At 37.5% G+C, this 20171-nt stretch overlaps 1 protein-coding gene across 1 annotated transcript; it reads left to right on the top strand.

Annotated features, from left to right (window-relative positions):
• The first annotated feature begins 4913 nt into the window (after positions 1–4913).
• On the top strand, positions 4914–12917 carry LOC140870736 (uncharacterized). Its single transcript, XM_073273134.1, has 12 exons — positions 4914–5069; positions 5192–5528; positions 6768–6945; positions 7024–7073; positions 7447–7539; positions 7618–7706; positions 8758–8836; positions 9000–9082; positions 9834–9912; positions 10006–10711; positions 11447–11990; positions 12322–12917. The coding sequence occupies exons 1-12, from the start codon at positions 5038–5040 to the stop codon at positions 12452–12454; spliced, it is 2403 nt and encodes an 800-aa protein (XP_073129235.1). The 5' UTR covers positions 4914–5037; the 3' UTR covers positions 12455–12917.
• The last annotated feature ends 7254 nt before the right edge of the window (positions 12918–20171 follow it).

Consider the following 20171-nt stretch of genomic DNA (forward strand, 5'->3'; position numbering starts at 1 on the left):
AAGGCCACGTGATTGGGCCAGACAGTTTATGTAAAAACTTGATTTATTTATTTGAGATTTTCAGACTTAATTGAGTTTATTGATTATCAGATTTATCTTTGCCTTACAAATTTCTTGGCCAGTTATTTGTTTGCTTGTTAATCGATTCCAATTTGTAGAGAGGAGGTTTCGAATTCGATCACTTTGGTTTTCAACATAGTGTAAAACTGACTAGAAATAGAATTCGGTTTCATTATGCGGTTTAGGTGTTTACTGAATTTTCACAGTGTTTATGCATTTGGATTTGATTAGAATTATGAAATATTAATCCGTCAAATTTGAATAGGTTTGATTGTTCTAGAAATAGTCTTTCGAACAATTTAGGAAAATTCCCGTAAATTATAATTAAGTCTGATATCTTAGATAGATTGCTTGTTGTGTGAATTTTCTGGTACCTACGTGTGTCCTTGATCGAAGTTTTTCCCAAATTTTAAGTAATCCAAAATATTCCAGCTTTATTTTAATTAATTTGAGTTTTATTGCAATTTTAGTTATTAGTTTAAAAACCTGAAATCGCTCTTTTTAATTAGCCTAGATTAAGTAGAAATAAATATATTTTGGTAATCATATTTTTACAGTCCCTGTGGGTTCGACATCTGGACCGTTGTCCACTTTATTATAATTTGACCTGGTTCGCTTGCCAGTAGAATTTTATTCATACCGAAATAGCCGGTCACTCACAATACTCTTGTGCCAAGTAATCCACAATATCAACAGCATAAACACAATCATCACTGTTAGAAAATTTCATGGCATCATAAATATTAAACTTCACAACCTATCCATCAAATTCCATAGCGAGTGTGCCACTGTGCACATCAATTTTAGTCATCGATGTTTTCAAGAATGGTCTGCCTAACAGAATAGGACTATTGTGATCACCATTTTCCATGTCGAGCACATAAAAATCTGCAGGAAATACTAAATTATTCACTTGCACTAACACATCTTCCACTATTTTCCTAGGGTATGCATTAGAACTATCAGCTAACTGTATGAAAATTCCAGTTTTATTCAAAGGACCAAGTTTCAAGGACGCATAAATAGAATATGGCATAACATTGATCGATGCTCCTAGATCTAACATGGTCTTTTCCAGTCTAACATTCCTATAGTGAATGGGATAGAAAACATACCTGGATCCTTGCATTTGGCAGGCAATTTTCTTTGGATCACTGCAGATACATTCTCACCTAACTCCACTTTCTAACACCCTTTCAATGTCTGTTTCCTCTTTGCTGTGCACAATTCCTTCAAAAACTTTGCATATCGAGGTACCTGTTTAATAGCATCTAGCAATGTAATGTTTACCTCACATCTACGAAAAGTTTCATAAAGTTCCTTTATCCCTTCATCTTTTCTAGACTCCTTAAGAGCTAAGGGAAAAGGGGCAACCGTCTTATATTCAAAAGAGGAGGAAACTTACCTCTTGGCGCTTCTTCCTTGGTTGCTTCTCCATCATTCACCTTCAGTCCTTCTTTCAGCTCCTCCTTGGGTGAAAAATCAACTTCTTTCTCCTTGACTTTCAACTCCTTCTCATTCCTTAGAGTAATTGCACTTGCCTTCTCTCTTGAGTTTGGAATTGTTTGGGATGGAAAAGCATTGGAATGATGTGCTTCCAGCTTGTTGATTGCGGTGGCGAGCTGTCCCATCTGGTTATTCAAGTTCTGGATACTTTCTTGGGTTTTCTGTTGCAAAGTCAGAGTATTAGTTGCAAAATCCTTAACTATATTTTTCGAGAAACTCACCTGGGGCTGGAATTTGAGGACGCTGCTGTTGTTGAGGGTATGGTGGTCTATAAGCTTGATTGTGCGGTGGTGCCTGAGGTCCAGGTTGATTCGCTTGAGGATTTCCGTATCTAAGATTTGGATGATCCTTCCAACCAGGATTGTATGTGTTGGAATATGGATCATAGTTCCGCTGTGGTGGTCCAGGAAATCCGCCAGTAGCATTCACCTGTTCAACTGATTCTTCTTGAAGTGTGGGACACATGTCAGTAGCATGTCCCACTGCAACACAGATACCACATGCCTTTGCAGCTTGTCCATTCCCTACAGCCATTTGACGCACAAGAGACGTCAGTTCAATCAGTTGTTGCTCAAGGGAAGAGATATTTACCTCATTATTTCTCTTCGGTGCATGATCAATCTTGTTGGTGCCAAATTGCTGAAAATTTGCAGCCATATTCTCAATCAAGTTCCTTGCTTGTACTGCAGTTTTATCCACAAAGACTCCTCCACTGGCCGCATTTAACATACTCCTATCATGAGGTAACAAACTTTCATAGGTGTATTGAATTAACAAGTTTTCACTTATCTGATGTTGCGAGAAACTAGCACACAACTTTTTGAACCGCTCCCAGTATTCATGAAGTGATTCCCCTGTAAATTGCTTGATCCCATATATTTCATTTATGATATTTGCTGCTCTAGAAGCTGAGAAATATTTTTCCAGGAAGATCATCTTCATCTCAGTCCAGGTCGTGATGGATCCAGAGGGTAAGTAATACATCCAATCTTTAGCAGCACTCTTAAAAGAGAAAGGAAAGGCTCTGAGTTGGATTTGCTCCTCTGTCACTCCATGGGGTTTCATGCTCGTGCAGACCACATGGAATTCCATCAAATGCTTGTGAGGATCCTAACCTGTAAGACCATGAAAAGAGGGTAGTAAGTGGATTAATCCAGATTTAAGCTCAAATGTAGCATTATTTTCTAAAGTAGGAAAAGTAATGCATAAAGGCTGTTGGTTTGGATCAGGAGTGCCCAATTGTCTCAGGCTCAGATTTGCGTTTTCCGCCATCTCTTCCTTAGGAATTTCAGTATGAATCTCGTCCTCTTCCTATCTTCTACGACTTTCTCTCCTTCTCCTGTGTAAAGTTCTTTCGATCTCTGAAAGCATGAACGACAGAGAAAAACCAGAAACAAAGAAAATAAAAGAGAGTGAGATTAAACAAAATAAAAAGAACACAATAAATTAAACACCGTTCCCCGGAAACGGCGCCAAAATTTGGCAGCGCTAAGTCGTGTCACGCTTAAATTACCCAACTCAAATCAAATAAACAAAATATGCAGTAGTGTGAGTAGGGATCGTTCCCACGAGAAAAGGGAAATTTAGTGTGTTCTAAAATAAAATAAATGGAGTTTTGAGTTTGGAATTAACTACTAAAAAGTAACAGCAATTAAAAGTAAATATTATCACTATCATGCAAGATTAAATTATAACACAGAAATCAATGAGAAATAAGCCTTGGTATCGGTCGACTACACCCTTGAATTTATTCTTTGGATCATCGATTACCTAAAAATAATTAATCCTATCAAATATTCATCATTGAAAATCAAATTTCTGTTTCACCTTAATCTTAGTTAATTAGACACAAGTATTCTAAGTTAACCCTTACCAATGAATTAACCCAATACAAGCGATTAGATTTAAATCCACGATAGCATGCAAACTAGTGAAACTGACGAATCTAGATAACACATACACAAGCGGATGTATTTAGCCTAGTCAATTGTTGTTCCTACAATTTAATAAATTCACAAGAGGAAAATATCAATCATAGTTGATTCGCAAATTAGTTGATTCAAACAATTACGGATTTGAATTCTAATTTAGCAGTAGATTGTATAGTGAAATCCTAGGGCGATCAATCCAAAAATCTCACACACAAGCATGAAATAAATCAGAACAACTTTTGATACTCAATAATAATTAAACACTAAAAATCAAAATCTCATGAATAAACAAAATCAAGGGCTTGTCTTCCTCAACCAAGTTCTAAAGTCTAGCCACAACGATTCATAAAAAACGAAAGAAAAATCAAAAGAAAAGAAGAAATCTTAAGAGAAGATAGAACAAAACCTAGTCGCCAAGGAAAACTTGGTCTCTAAGCTTCAAAATTCTGATAATAATCCTAACAAAACAGAAAATAAGCCCTAATAAAAGGCTAGAGTCCAAAATAAAAGAGTTTTCAAAAATAAAAATTCTTCCCGAACAGACCCGCTCGCTCGATCGGTAGACTTTTGCGGATCGAGCGAGCTAAAATTCCAACCCCTAATGTTTTCATTCTTCATACGGCCGCTCGATCGGTAGACTCTTGAGGATCGAGCGGCCAAAACTCTGGTTCGAACTCTGCTTTTTCTTCGTATGACCGCTCGATCGGTAGACTTTGACTGATCGATCGGTCAAAGTAATGTTCTTAAAAAATGCCTTGCATCATTTTCCTCGCTCCAAGGTTCTGTCTATATGTCCTCCAAAACGCACAACCTACACAAAAAAATCGGAAAACAAATCATGTAGACACAAAATATGAAATATGAACAAAATACGTAATTAAAACACAGAAATGCATGCAAAACAACAACAAAATGATAAAAATATTCAATACAAACACAACTATCAAATGTATTTTTTTTAGCATATAAAATTTAAATTAAAATTCTTTTTACATACATTAGTTGATTAGGTAAAAGTTTGAAAACTTTACAAAAATTTTAGAATATTTGGAGCCGATGCCAAATTCACGTCTTCAAATCGTAGAATTTTCTTAATAATTTGGCTTGATACGATTCGTTAGTTCAAGCCTGATTGTCGATAAATCTTTAACAACTATACGATATTTAGACTAGCATAAAGAATATTTTTAATTTAAATAAAAATATAATAAAATCATATCTTTTTATACCCCATGACGAGCCAATAATGGAAAATTATTTTAATCGGAAAATTTAATTAATGTAATATATATATATATAATAATATGAAAGGGTCAAATCTACAATTCCATAAAATAGAGTGGAGGAAAATCATATTTCCCGAGAATATATAAGCCAACGGAGCCCTAATCATTAACAAATTGCCATCGTCTCCCTCTTCCCCCTGGAAATAATTATGGGTTTTTCCAATATACGTGCACCGTAAAAATAAATAATACCATCACACCACTCGCTCAAAGGAAAATTAAAAAAGAAATATATATAATTGTTTTCAAATTTGATGGCTTTTCATGTTGCTTGCCCAATTACCTGGTAATCTCTCTCTTAATCTGTGGACTGAGCCCATTATTTTTCGACCCATGTGTAGATTTACGCGCAGTGGAGTGTGTGTGGGGTTTTCAGTTGGGATAAATCTTTGTCTCTGTTGTTTGCAGTCGAAAGATATGTTTTTGCACACTTGGGTTTCCTCGAAGATTGCAGAGCGAGAAGGGCTTGAAGGAGTTTTTGCAGGATGTTGCTGGGGTCGAGCATTTCTTGAACGACCCGTGGTTGATCAAAGGCAGGGAGAATGCCACGATTCAGGTCAAGGTGCCCAAGGTTATTGTTTCCCCGGCTCCGCTTCCGCAAATTCCGGAAACCCTTGCTGGGGAGGGAGTGTCAGCGTCTGATGCTTCCGCAAAGGTGAAGAGGACCGCGCTGCAGAAACAAGCTGCCGCCGCCTCAAGCGTAGCCGAGGATTATGCGAGGAGGTTTGAGTCTGGTGATAAGATGGTGAGGGTTTTTAGTATTCATGCAATGTGTGTGTGTGTGTTTTTTTTTTGCCAAACTAATGTTTCTTTTCAATTCCGCGTATCATACGCCTTAGTGTAGTGCATTTGATATTGCGATGCATTTTGTAGTTTATTGGGTAATATCCACCAGTAAATGTGTTGAGTCAATTGCAAGAATAGGTCTGTGCAAACAAGAATTTAAAGATACAGACCTCGTGCGTGTTTTTCGATCACTGAGGTCTGAATTTTTAAAAACTTGACAGGTCTATTGTCACAAAAAAAAACCCTAAATGTGTTCTCCACATGTTTGCATCAGGTATTGTAATGCATATGTTCTATAGTTTTTGGGGTTGATTACAACGAGATCAAGCAAATGTTTTCTCCGCATTGGAGTTCTTTTCCATGTGAAAAATTTGACCATGCAGTCAGGGCACGGATGCTGAGGTCTCTCGTATAGGCTACTGTTCCGGTTTTATTGACATTTAACGGAATTGTCGTGGACGGCCGTGGAAGTTTTTGGAAGAAAACTAAAAAAGTTCAGAAATTTTAAAATTCACCATCATAACAAAAAAAAATCATCTCAGAATCCCAAGAAATCACCATGATTTGTTAAAAAAGCGCCGCTACAGAGCATAAAAAATGTTTCGTGATGTCCGATACCTTCTATGACGCCAATTTCTGAAATCGACAGTTGTTACAGGACATCATGTGCCTGAAACTTTGATGTGATAAGCGCCATTCCGTTCTTAAATGGCTGTTCCGGGCAAACCATGGTCTCGTGTGCATGGGAAATTTATAATTGCATTAGCAGTTTCTTACCCGCTTTTATGATCCGGATTCCGGCTAACTTGATGGTGTTGCCCTTTAAGGATATCAATTGAATTGGAAATTAAATGTTATTGTGTAACGGCAACAGATATTGTCGCTTGTCGCCGAATTGTTGGTAACGGTATTAATAACTTTTAGTTCATGATTTTATGAACAGTTAAGATTTTCTTTATGGTCACTGACGAATCTAGTTTTAGTAATCGACCCGTTATTAGTGAATTCTTTTGACTTGTAATGTGTAGGGATATGCTAATTACATGCATAGTACTCACACGTGTGACCATGTTGGTTAATGCGAGTTTATTTTTATTCAGGGTACATGCATTTGAATACTTTCCTTTTTAAGGTTTTGTAAATATAATTCTGATTAAAAAAGTCGTCTGTTTCCTTGACCTGCTTACCAAATTATCAGGGTTATGTGAGAGATGTCGCTGGAGAAGAGAGGGGTCAATCAAATACCAAAGTAATGTGCCGGCTATGCTTTTGCGGGGAAAATGACGGAAGTGAAAGGATGGGAAAAATGCTAGCTTGCAATAGTTGTGGCAAGAAGTATCACAGGAGCTGTCTAAAATCTTGGTCTCGAAATAGAGGTACTAATATGTGGTCAACAAATTGTGGAAAGCAAGCTTGTAAGTTGTACCTTTTGTGATGGAATTTTTGGTTCGCAGATCTTTTTCATTGGAGTTCTTGGAGTTGCCCCTCATGCCGAACATGTGAGGTGATTGTTAAAAATCTGAACTATAGATAGTGCTGTATCATTACGGAAAAGCTATTCTGCTGTGATAAATTTCTATAGAAAATTTGTTCTCACGCAAAGTGATGGAGATTGTCATTTTAGCACATAAACAAAAAATTGAGGCATACATGGCACAACTTTTTGCTCTGACCAACCCAGTTACTTAAAAATAACCTTTTTCATTAAAAGTTGATGATTTATATGTTCCAGGGATGAGTGAGGACGCATATTTTTTAACCCTTCAAATATTTTCTTGGACAACTGATTTGAAGGCCCCATATAAATTCTGATTGTTTATGGAAATTAATGAAAATGTAGATACAACTTTTCCTTGCCTTTTCTGCTTTCTCCCTAGGTTTGTCGAAGGACCGGAGATCCCAATAAATTTGTGTTTTGCAAAAGATGTGATGGCGCATACCATTGTTACTGCCAGCAACCTCCTCATAAGGTGGCTCTGCGTATCGCATATTCTTGCAACTATACCAATATTATATACGCTCATGTAGTTCACCTTTTAAACATGCAGAATGTTGGCCACGGTCCTTATTTGTGTCCTAAGCATACAAAGTGTCACAGCTGTGGTTCTTCTGTCCCAGGAAATGGTCTAAGTGTTCGGTATGAATTTCATTTTGATGTTTCCCTTTTTACTCTTGAATTTTTTCTGTCTTTATTTTTTCTTTTATCTTGTGAACTACTGATCTTTGGATCATGCAGATCTAAGCGTTTCATTATCTGGCCTCAGTGTTTTGACCAAATTCATTATCGAATGTGCTTTTGTATGCGTTCTAGGGAAGCTTCTCTGAGCTAGCATCATGATTGGGGGTGGGGGGGTTGTTTTATTTTATTTTTGTAAAGTCTCTCACTTATATGGGTTATATCATGTAGTTTTTACCACTCACCTGGTCCCGATGGAATTACTTTTACATCTTAGATTCTCAATGTTTACAGATAAAAAATTATATAGATTTTAGCTGAAGAATATCCACTTTTTTTTTTTTGAAATATAATATCAACCTCTTTGATATCATGTTCTCTTTCAACATTTGATGAATAAAGTACTAGGTATTCGACGAATTAAATTTTGGATTTTTTAAAAATGGGTTTTAGTATTTGACCACAATAAAATGGTGTGAGAGTTTTTGGATTATTTTCTGAGGGGTCAGGGTGCATCGTGAAACTTGCTGATGTCATTGTATCTCATAGGTTTTGCTTTCTATCGTGATAGTACATTTGCAATATAGCTGAACGTGAAGGTGTTAAATCTGTTGCAATTCAGGAGAAAAGCAATCCCCGGATATTCTTCATATTTTTTATTCAGAAGAAAAGCAATCCCTTAATATTTTCTAATTGACAATTTATAATGACACTGAAGCTTAATTGAATCAATCGACTCGAACTTACATATACAAAACAATTTAATTTCTTAATTATATTTAATGCCTTAGTTGAGATTTTTAACAAGTCTTTAATTAATTAACGACTACCTAGGATAATTATTTTGAAATTTATGAAAAATATATTGAATATATAGTGTGCATTTATTTATATGTATAAATGTTTGCCCCATAAATTTTATCTTAGGGTTTATCACTTTTCTGCTCCAGAAAACATGGAAATTTTGTAACATAAGTTCTCTTCTCATGATTCTGTGTTGGAATTGCTGCAGGTGGTTTCTGGGGTATACTTGTTGTGATGCTTGTGGAAGATTATTTGTCAAGGGAAACTACTGCCCTGTTTGTTTGAAGGTACGACATAGTGCCTATGATATTCCTGTGGATTTATGTGCATCCTCAGTATTCATTCGCCAAATGTGAGTCATGTGACCTACATACCTGATATGAACAAGGTGACATATTGACTTGATTTAATGCAAAACAAGGTGATTGCTTATTTTTCTAAAAATTGCAGGTCTACAGAGATTCCGAGTCAACACCAATGGTTTGCTGTGATATCTGCCAACGCTGGGTACATTGTCCCTGTGATGGGATCAGGTTTTTCTCTAAAACTTGTTCCTCAACCCTTTTCAGTTGCCCTTTTCCTTTCATTTTTGGCGTTGTCATATTTTCAATTGCCAAATTAGTTATTTTAAAACGTAATTTAAACAAATTATTACCTATTTTACCTATCACATCACAAAATATATATAAGCCAAATACTATATCAAAATTTCACTTTTCGCCATTCTAAAAAATGTTCACAAATTTTTGTGTGAAAAAAGTGAACAGAAAACCCAAAAAACACAGCTTTGTGGCCGTGAAATATCTTCTTTCTTTTTCCTCTTCAGTCTTCACTACTTAGTCAGAAACATTTTTTTATTTCCCTTTCGTCACTGGAAATATTAGAACATCTGGGCGGATTCAATTACGTATTATACTGCATTGCCTTGCTGTTTGGCTCCTGAATTAGCACCCCAATCACAGGATTTGGCATGAATGCGTGGCTTGAGTTGTAGGCATGTGAAATATCAGTTTGGCCATATTTTCCAAATTGGTCAACAGTAATTGACATAACGATAGGATGGATCCATGACTTTCTCAAGGAAGTTGGTATTTCCATCTCCTAACAGAATGGTTAATGACTAGTTGGAATTTGTTAGTTGTTTTCTCAAGTTGCTTTGTTTTTATCTGGCACAACATCAAATTTGTGTTCTAGTGTAGAGAACTTGCTGGTTGTTTAGTAGTCGCTATCTAATTGCATCGTACTTTGATTTTCTTGCCTCAACCTTTCTGGTCACCATTGTAGTGATGCCAAGTACCTTCAATTTCAAGTTGATGGAAATCTCCAATATGTGTGCCCTACTTGTCGCGGAGAATGCTGCCAGGTTAGATTTTCTGGTTTAACTGGTTTTTAGATATGTGTGCCATGTAAACTCTCCCTTTCTCATATTTTCCCTTAATATCTCTCACATTATCAGGTTAGGAATCTTGACGAGGCTGTTCAGGAGCTTTGGAAAAGAAGAGACGAAGCCGATAAGGATTTGATTGCTAGCTTGAGGGCAGCTGCTGGTTTGCCAACTCAAGAAGAAATATTTGACATTTCACCCTTTTCAGATGATGAAGAGAGTGGATCTCTGTTGCCAAAGAATGAACACAGCAGTTCATTGAAGTTCTCTCTAAAAGGGATAGGTGATAACTCACCAAGAAAGAACAAAGAAAATGGAAAAAAGACCTCGAACAAGAAGTATGTAAAGAAAAAGGGGAATGAAACATCTTTTACGCATGGAACTGATGGTCCCCAGAGTTTTGAAGATCACATGGGTGGACCGTTGTCTGGATATAGACCAGGTGATGAAAAGAAAGAAAAAATTTCTGATCCTGTGACTGGAAATTTAATAGAAGGCATTTTTTCAGTTGATGAATCTGGTGTCTCTAAACACAAATATGTAGACGAGGTTACAGCAACAAATGGAAATAAGACATCGAGAACAATCAAAATAAGAAGTAATAAACCTCATGATTTGTCTAACAAGGAGGACATTGGCAACGATGGTAATGTGGCGAAGGGTGCTCAAGGACCAAAGCTAGTTATACATTTGGGTGGACGAAGCAGAAATATCTCCAGTACTCCTAGATCTGACGCAACAAATGTTAGAAAGGGACAAGATTTGACTTCATCAAATGGTAAGTTCTATGTGATGTTTGTGTATACGTTTTCCTATTGAATTGGTCAGCTTTGCTGGGCACACAATTAGATGTTTATTCTGCCAAAACATCATATTCTGTAGAAATTGCACAATTTAAGTAGTTATTTACTGACTGACAACTGAATCTTGTTGGGTATTCAAGTCTTGCATGCTCGTGATATGTTGGGTATCAAGTTTCTGCTAAAGGTCATTTTCTGTAGAAATTACACATTATCAATTGTTATTTACCAGTAACTGAATCTTTTTGGGAATTCTGTATTCATTATTTGGCTATTTGCACGCTAGTGATATCTACGAGCATGTAGCCACACATCTTAAATATTCTTTCTCTTGAATTCAATTTAACAGAAATTGGGAAAAAAAACTCTTTCGGTGAATGTTCTGAAAACTTAAAATCCTTGATTTTCATTTGATGAAGGTTCATCAGTCAATGCAATGTAAATGTGACCGTAGTCTGCACAAATCATTTTACGTATCTGCACTCTGCAGGCTATGATTTTCCAAATTTACAAGATGAGGATAGATGTCTATTGTCTCATGTTGGAGAAACAGAGTTACAAAATTATTTTTTTTATTGTTTTTAGCTGTGATACAAACTTATTACTCATAGATCTGTTTGAGCCAGTGATAAGAAGGTTTCTTTTTCCATCTTGCAGTAGTTTGCCCCTTTATAGTTTTGCTGAAAAAAAATCATCTATCTTTCGAGTTGCAGGGCATTACCATGCCGACCCGGTGAAAGCTTCCATGTTACGTGGGGGTAACTTGATTAACATCAAGAATGATAATTCAGAACCCTCTGACATTAATGATGGGTATGAGTCTGTTTCTCCAAAGAATAAGCATTCAGAACTTGGCAAAAGGGCCACCGAAGATATTGAATCTGCAAGGAGTGGATCTGATATCCTAGTTAGCAGGAGGAACAAAGAATCTTCTACGATGTATGCAGAAGACGAGCCTGAAGTTAGCATTCCATCGATTCCACAAGCATCAGAGAAAGATCATAAGCCTTACTTAAAGTTCAAAATTCCCAACAATTCAAAGTACGGAAGCCAGACTGCCCTGAAGGAAGAGATAACATATACCAGGGGTCAAAGATCAAAACGTAGGAGACCAGCACAAGCAGATGAAGATGCATCTCAATGGCAAGAAGACAACACAATGAAGGAGTTCACTGATGCTAACTGGGTATTACAAAAATTAGGAAAAAACGCTGCTGGGAAAAGGGTGGAAATTCATCAGCCTTCCACAAACGCCTGGTGAGTGAGTCTCTTGAAATGAAGTGTTATAGGATACCTTAGATTTCAAGGGTTTTAGTTGAGTTTGGTACCAAGGATGGGCCATGTGCGATCCAAAATTAAATTGTAAATAATTAATTTTTTTTTCTAAATATTTAATTGGTTTTTCCTGAAATCTGATTCCAAGACAATGTTCCCTCTTGCCCAAACATAGAATTGGTGATTTGATAAAGTATTGCCAATCCAACTTGACAGTTTCCGGTTGTGTTGGTGTTTTGTTCCTCTTCAAATGATCAACCTTTTTCAATTACTTGGTGCATAGGTATTTAACTTCTCGTTTTATCTCTTTCAGGCACAGGGGAACAGTAATAGAAGTCTTTGAGGGTACATCAACTGTCTGCATAGATCTTGATGAGGGAAAGGCCAAGAATTTTGAACTGGGGAAGCAAGGAATCCGTTTTGTGTCTCAGAAGCAAAAACGTTGATTTTGATCGTCGCTTGGTTTAGTAGGTCCTGTCTTCTCGAGAGATAGTCGTCTAATTTAGTCAATTGCATTATAGGTCCAAGAAGCTGCCAGAAAGTGGAGCCTCACTTTACTGATTCCATTTCATCATCTTGTTGATAATCCTTACTGCACTAGAATCCGTTCGTAGAATAGGGGATCACTTGGAGATCCTTCTGTTACTCCTTCATGAAATCTGATGAAGTCATGATTCTGTTACTTCAGAAGTTAATTTGTTAGTTATTTCTGGGAAACTTTTTTTTTTTTGGGGGTCATTGCTACTACATTAGTTTGTCTGTTTTCACCTTTGAACTGGGTCAGGAACGCCTGAGTTGAATTCAGCTCAGGTGCTGTTTATGTTATATCTGTAAATGAACGGAAAACTTCGTGTATCTGTTAGGCAAACCAATATTTGAAATCTTAATCCTTTAAGGGGCTGCTTGGTACATGTGATGAGATTATTAATAAAAAGATAATATGATGGATAAGTAATTTTTATACAAGGATTTTTAATATTGAGATAAAATGATTTTGTGTTTGGTTGATTTTTTGTTTGCAGGATTAAAACTTGAGAAATATTTTCTATACCCAATTTACCCCTGCCCATTAACAAATTTTCTATCCACCTCGTTCAACATCAATTTCAGTTCCTTTGGCATGTGAGGCTTTGCCCGGAGACGGCTGAGCAAGGACTCGCTCCTTCTTGATAACTCTGATCCCTGTCCCTATCGATCATCTCAAAAGCTTGTTTAAGCTCGAAGAAGCTTGTTTAAGCTCGAAGCAAACATCGGGTGACTAGTCAAAAGGCTGCATGCTCTTTGTGGGGATGCTGCCAATTCAAGATCATGAATTGGATATCTGACTTCATGTGGTTTCAGTTGTCAAAAGGCATAAGCAACCACATGTCCTTTCTGCATCAAAATACATCCCAAACCTCGGTGAGAAGTGATAAGTGTATTTTATACACTTAATTTATATATGATTTTAATTATTAATTGTTTGTTTCGAACGAATTTATGTGGGTATTTTGTTATATTTGTGTTTACCGTGAACTATGGAATTTTGTGGAGAAAAAAAAAATTATTGAATTTATTTGGAATTTAGAAGAGGAAAGAATAAAAGAAAGGAAAAAGAAAAGAAGGAAAGAAACGTACAGAGAAGAGAAGAAAAGAAGAGGAATAGTGTTGGGCTTTTGTTTAAATGGGCCAAAAAGTCAGCGCTTAATTTAGCGCTAATGAGGAGAAGAGGAAAGCTATCGCGCTGTGCCTTGAAGATTGAGAAAGCGAAACTAAGGCGCGACCGCGCCGTCTATTGAGCGCCCGTCCCGTTGCTGTTTGGAAAGTTTTATTATTTCGGGAAATTAATTCTATGGGCTTTTTGACTGGGCTTTTGAAGACGGTATAAAAAGGATTCTTTTATCAGATAATAGAGGAGCCGCCACACACATTACGCACAGATATCAGAGAGATTTGTGATTTTGATCGTGATTTCTGAAGATTTATGGAGCTTAATTGAAGAACGAAGACGGAGATCGATAGACCGGACACGGCATCGACGACGGATTTGTTTCTTTTATCTTTTATTTATTTTAATTCTGAATTTATGTTTGGATTAATGAATTATTGTTTTATTCAGAATTTTATTATGAACTAAATGTTTAGAGTCTAGAGGTCGGATGGAACCTGGTGTAGACACTTTCATGAATTTTTGATTTTATTGAATTGAATTTCTTCTAGATTAATTGTTTTTTCTAGAATTGATTGTCTTTTCAATTATCTGATCAACAATTGATTTGTTATATTTATTTGAAATCATTGCTCGGGAGAGGGGATTTTGAATAGGACCATTGGAAAATACACTGTTAATTATTTATACAGCTCGGAAGAGTGTATAATTTTAATAGAGCTTTTAAAAAGAACATTGTTTTGTGATAGATCACTGCGATAAATTCTTAATAGGGATATTGAAATTGAATTGTAGTTGATAAACATTATTTGTTGCTCGGGAGAGGGAAATAATAAACTTGAGTGTTCTTGGCTATTAATTGACTGAAATTCATGAAGATTAATTAATTAGGATTGATTGTTGTTGAAACCAGGTGAAATCTAAACCTCTAGACCATTTTTTTTTTCTGATTGATTTTATCTGAAAGTTGTGTGCGTGCTTATCAAAACTCATTGATTATTTATTTTATGCGAAATTCTGAAATTTTGATTTTTTAGATAAAGTTTAGACTATTTTAATTACAAGTACTGATTATTTTCATTTTACTCCCTGTGGGATCGATATCTGAATTATTCACTATATTAAAAATTGACACTCGTACGCTTGCGAGGAATTTTCACAAGTTTTTGGCGCCGTTGCCGGGGAGTAAATTTTGATTATTTTTTAGTCTTGTTATCAATTAGTCTAGATTTTAATTTAGAGTTTTTATTTTATTTTATTTTAAGTTACTAATTAATTTCTTCTTATTTTTAATTGCAGTCTATGCGGCGATCTCAAAGTGCGAATTCTCTACTCTTTGATCCGGAGATCGAGCGCACTGCACGTGCTTTAAGAAGAGCTAGAAGAGAAGAAATTGAGAGAATGGCTGAACAAGAAGCACAACAAGCTCCCCTGGTGCCAATTAGAGATCACTTAAAGCTAGTAATCCAAGCTCACTATTCTGGAATAGCTCGTGGAACTATCAACGCAAACAATTTTGAGCTGAAGCCGGCCTTGATCAATATGGTTCAACAGAACCAATTTAATGGGAGCACCACTGCTGATCCTCACCTACACCTACGTACTTTCTTGGAGATAACCGATATGGTAAAAATTAATGGTGTATCTGAGGATATTATTCGCTTACGCTTGTCTCCTTTTTCTCTCAGGATCAAGCCAGAAGTTGGTTGCAATAACTGCCGCTAGGAAGCATCACTACTTGGGAGAGAATGACAGAAAAATTTTTTGCGAAATATTTTCCACCTGCCAAATCCACCCAACTGAAGATAGAGATCAACACATTCCGGCAGTTGGACACTGAACAGTTATACGAGGCGTGGGAAAGGTACAAAGAATTACTTAGACGTTGTTCTAACCACAATTTTGCAGATTGGGAACAGATCGAGTGGTTTTACAACGGACTGAATGCGCCTACAAGGATGAACGTGGATTCTGCTTCTGGAGGAACTATTTTTGCAAAGGACCCCATACAGGCCTACGATATGCTGGAACAGATGACGGTTAATAGTTTTCAATGGCCATCTGAGCGTATGAGAGTCAAGAAGCCAGCTGGAATGTATGCAGTGGATCCTCTCACATCCATCACCGCTCAATTATCTGCACTGACTACACAGATAGCTTCATTGAATAAGATTAATGTTGCAGATTCAACTGGAGTTGAAGGATCACATGCCCTAGAGGAAGTTAATTATATCACTCCTAATGGCTACCGAGGTTATGGAGCTTACAGAGGTAACCCTGTCCCTAATACTTACCATCCTAGCTTGCGAAATCATTAAAATTTTTCTTATGCTAACAATAATAATGTGTTGAATCCTTCGGGGTTCATGACAAATAAGAGTGAGGGTAAGCCGTCTTTGGAGGATGTGGTTAGTACTTTTGTGCAGGAATCAGGTAAGAGGATGGCCAGAACTGAGTCTCGTCTTGACAGCTTGGAGACGCACATGGCCAACATGGGCGCGGTATTGCAATCCATGGAGACTAGCATTGGGCAGTTGGCAAATGCACTGAAAGACAACAACCGCGGCCAGTTCCCTAGCAATACTGAGGTGAATCCTAAGGAACAGTGCAATGCCATAGAGTTGAGAAGTGGAAAAGAAGTTGGAGTCCAAGAACTTGCTGTTGAAGAGGAGAAATCTGAGAAAAAAGTCGAAGAGAAGGAGTCTAAACCTGAGCCAAAACCGATGTACAAGCCTCCACTTCCCTACCCACAGAGGTTCAAGAAGTAAGCATTGGATGAGCAGTTCTCCAAATTTTTGAAGATTTTCAAGAAAATTCACATCAACATCCCCTTTGCTGATGCTTTGGAGCAAATGCCAAATTATGCAAAATTCATCAAGGAGATGATGTCCAAGAAAAGGAGACTGCTAGAGAACGAGGTGGTGAATTTGAATGAAGAGTGCAATGCGGTGCTTCAAAAGAAGATGCCACAAAAGCTTAAAGATTCTCATTTTAATAATACACTTTGTGATTTAGGGGCCAGTATTAACTTAATGCCATTATCTATTTACAGGGCCTTGGAGTTGGGAGATATGAAATCGACTAAGATTTTATTGCAATTGGCGGATCGGAGCATTACATATCCACTAGGAATTGTTGAAGATGTTCTAGTCAAGGTGGATAAATTTATCTTCCCAGCGGATTTTGTGATCTTGGATATTGAAGCGGATCATGGTGCTCCGCTGATTTTTGGACGCCCATTTTTGGCTACTGCTGATGCCAAAATAGATGTCAAGAAGGGTGAATTATCGATGGGTGTGGAGTACGACCGAGTGGTCTTCAACTTATTCACGAAAGCACCCACTCTACCCATTGAAGAATTGTGCTTAATTGAACCGGTTGTGAAGTTGGAGAGCTGTCCAAGAGCTAATGTTGAGGTTGAATCAAAGAGTAAAGCGCCAAATTTATCGACGAAGAAAACCGCGAAGAATAAGAAAGCAAAATTTAAAAGGCGGTTCTTGGAATTGATTTGGCGAGTTAAAGAGAAAGGGAAGATCTAACACAAGTGAAAGTCGGGCTGACGACTCTAAACCAAACGCTACTTGGGAGGCAACCCAAGCATTTTTTTTCTTTTATTTTATTTGATTTTATTTTTAGTTTATTTAATTTTTGTTATTTAATTGTTTTAAGTATTTTTTATTTTAAATTTTTGAGTTTTTTTTCTTAATTTTCAATTTTTTTCAGGCTCCAGAAATATCAAATTCGAGAAAGCGGCGCGCCGCCCCATTTATCGGAGCGCCCGCGCCATACCCTGAAGAAATTTGCGAGCAATAGGCGCGCCCGCGCATCTCCATTCAAGCGCCCGCGCCTACCCTTCGTTTCACTGATTTAAGAACAGCGCAACAACAAGCGCTATCGCGCATCACATCCGCGCAACCAACAGCGCTATCGCGCAAGCCCAAGAGCTGCTACCTTAGCGCCATCGCGCACCACCTCCATGCGCTAACGAGCTCCAATTGCGCATCCCATAAGCGCTATCGCGCTCCAGCCTTCTCTAGCTAGCGCTATCGCGCGTTCCACCCCCCTCCATCCTGCGCTATCGCGCTCCAAGCCCTTCTCTCGCTAGCACTATCGCGCATCCCAACTCCCCTTCAGTGCATGCTCCCAGCTGCTACATCATCTGCGCTTCATCATGCCAAAAGCTCCTACCAGCTGCTACTCCTCCATGCCCTCCAATTCCCTATCAGCGCTCCATCTCAAGTGCAATCACGCAGCCATAAAGCCCCAGCAGCGTTTCCATCAATTCCCGAGCTGCAGCACCTATCCATGCGTCTCCAAGGGCTCTTTTTCCTTGCGAATTCACATATGAAGCTCGCCATGACGTTACTATGCATGTTCATGTTCCCCGAGGGTTTATTTTATGGTTTATTACATGCTGGAATTTTTTCTCATGGAGGATGATAACACCGAGTACTGATGCTCGGTGTCGAAGGTATAAGTCCCTTGTTCTTTTTCTTGTTTTTAATCGACAATGATTATATTAAGTTTGGGGGATGATTTAGTGTTTGATTAAGTTAGTTGGTTGATAGTTGAGTTTGTTGAGTTTGTTGAGCTTTATTGTGTGCTTCATAGATTAGAGTTTTGTTGAGTTGAGTTGAAAAGAAGTCAAGAAATAAATGGATGCATGGCTGATGAAATTTTTTTTTGTGCTATAACTGAAATCCATGATTGTCTACCTATCTGACAAATATTTTTGAAAAAAATGGAACCAAGTGAATAAATAATTTCCTATATACTCTATGATTAATACTTGAATCTGATTTTTGAGACATACAGACATAGATATGATTGAGGCATTGTTTGGATTTTTTGGGCCTAATTTCATTGAAATAATTTATCCTTAGTTGCCCATTTGAGCTACACGTTTATTAGTACAGTGAGGTACGAGAAAATCTGAAGTTGTTGAAAATCATCGTTTACTGCTGATGATTATTCTTTTCTGCACTGATTGAGATTTGTATGATTTAATTGTGGATTGATACTTGTCTAGAACTAGTTCAAACACTCTTCGAGGTGAAATACGGGCAAAACTGTGATTAGGGATGATTTAGGCAATTTTTTCTGAATTCGTTTGAGCCTTTCAAGCTACCCAGTAATGCATGAATCCCTAGTACCTTGTTTGAGCTTTATTGAAAATCGAATGGCATGCGTGTAAACTTGTGATTAAACCCCATTCGTCATTATTTCAAGGTCCTACATTGACTACCTGAATAGCCTAAACTGTTATTGAATGCTAAAATTTTATATGCTCCTAGTTTTATTTGTGAAAAAAGGAATGGTGTGGTGGATGAACTGAAAATGATGAAAAGAGGTAGTAGAAAAAAAAAGAGTTGAAAAATGTGGTTGAAAAAGTTGTGAAAAAAAGAAAAAAAGTTGTGAAAGAAGTGTGAAAAGTTGAAAAAATCAATGAAGTGAAAAAGAGCGTGAAATTGTGAATGAAAAGGAGTCGTAATTTGAGCATAAATAAATTACTCTATATTTGAATTCTTATCCTTCATTTGTAGCCATAAGCCAAGCTTTATGTTATAAGCTAATTATGTCCTATTGATCGAGTCTCATTTGCCCAATATACTAGTGGAGAAGAGTTGCGAGAATTTAGCCTATGTGTAGTGGCCCATATCCAGAATTAACGATAATGAGTAATTATTGTGTTATCATGTTAGATTTAGTAAAACGTGATTAAGGAGACTTCTAAATGGATTAACGGAGCCCGGAAATAGACCCAAAATGATCAGAAATGGTCCGGAGGGTCAGAGAGATCGGAAGCTCCGAAGTTAGGATCGGATGCTCCGAATGTGATCGAAAGCTCCGATGAACGATCGAAAGCTCCGATCGAATTACGTCATCCATGACGTGTGGTTAATCGGAAGCTACGAACAGGATCGGAAGCTCTGATCACCCCTATCCAAAGTCAACCAGTGAGATTTTGACACGTGGTAGATGAGGATGTTCGGAAGCTCTGATGGCAGGATCGAACGTTCCGATCAAGGATCGGAAGTTTCGATCGAGGATCGGAGGTTCCGATCGATGCCTATAAATATAAGGTCCGAGGCATTCATTTCTTACCAATTCCGAATTCCCTCCTTTGCCCTCGTGGTCCTATTTTAGGGCTTTGGGTACTCTTATGTTAGAGTTGGAGTAGGATATTTGTTTTAGTATAGTCAGACAGTGTCTGAAATAGTAGCGGAGCAGTGCTCGTGTTGTAGAGCCGTGTTTGAGGCTGTGGATTCGCAGCAGGGGAGTGCCCTAGTTGCGGGATAGTCGCCATCAGTGGGCTGACGACGGACGCATGTATAGCTATGGTCTCCTTAAATTATTTAGGAGTATGCAATAGCTTAGTTAAGGCTTTTAGAGCTTATTGAATGATGCATGGGTATTTGTATTGTAGACTTGATGATAGGCTTGGAACCTAGAGTGGGACTACTAGGACTGCCTTAGAAAGGTACGTAAGTACTGACTGAGATTGCCAGCGGATA

Source organism: Henckelia pumila, unplaced genomic scaffold (assembly GCF_033568475.1).
Source record: "Henckelia pumila isolate YLH828 unplaced genomic scaffold, ASM3356847v2 CTG_19:::fragment_3, whole genome shotgun sequence".
Lineage (NCBI taxonomy): Eukaryota > Viridiplantae > Streptophyta > Magnoliopsida > Lamiales > Gesneriaceae > Henckelia > Henckelia pumila.

What these genes read in the sequence shown, in the direction of transcription:
- LOC140870736 (XM_073273134.1), top strand. Translation starts at nt 5,038, where the DNA reads ATGGCTTTTCATGTTGCTTGCCCAATTACCTG. An exon ending in GTTGCTTGCCCAATTACCTG is followed by an intron (nt 5,070 to 5,191) that starts GTAATCTCTCTC and finishes TGTTGTTTGCAG; the next exon opens with TCGAAAGATATGTTTTTGCA. An exon ending in CAGCCTTCCACAAACGCCTG is followed by an intron (nt 11,991 to 12,321) that starts GTGAGTGAGTCT and finishes TATCTCTTTCAG; the next exon opens with GCACAGGGGAACAGTAATAG.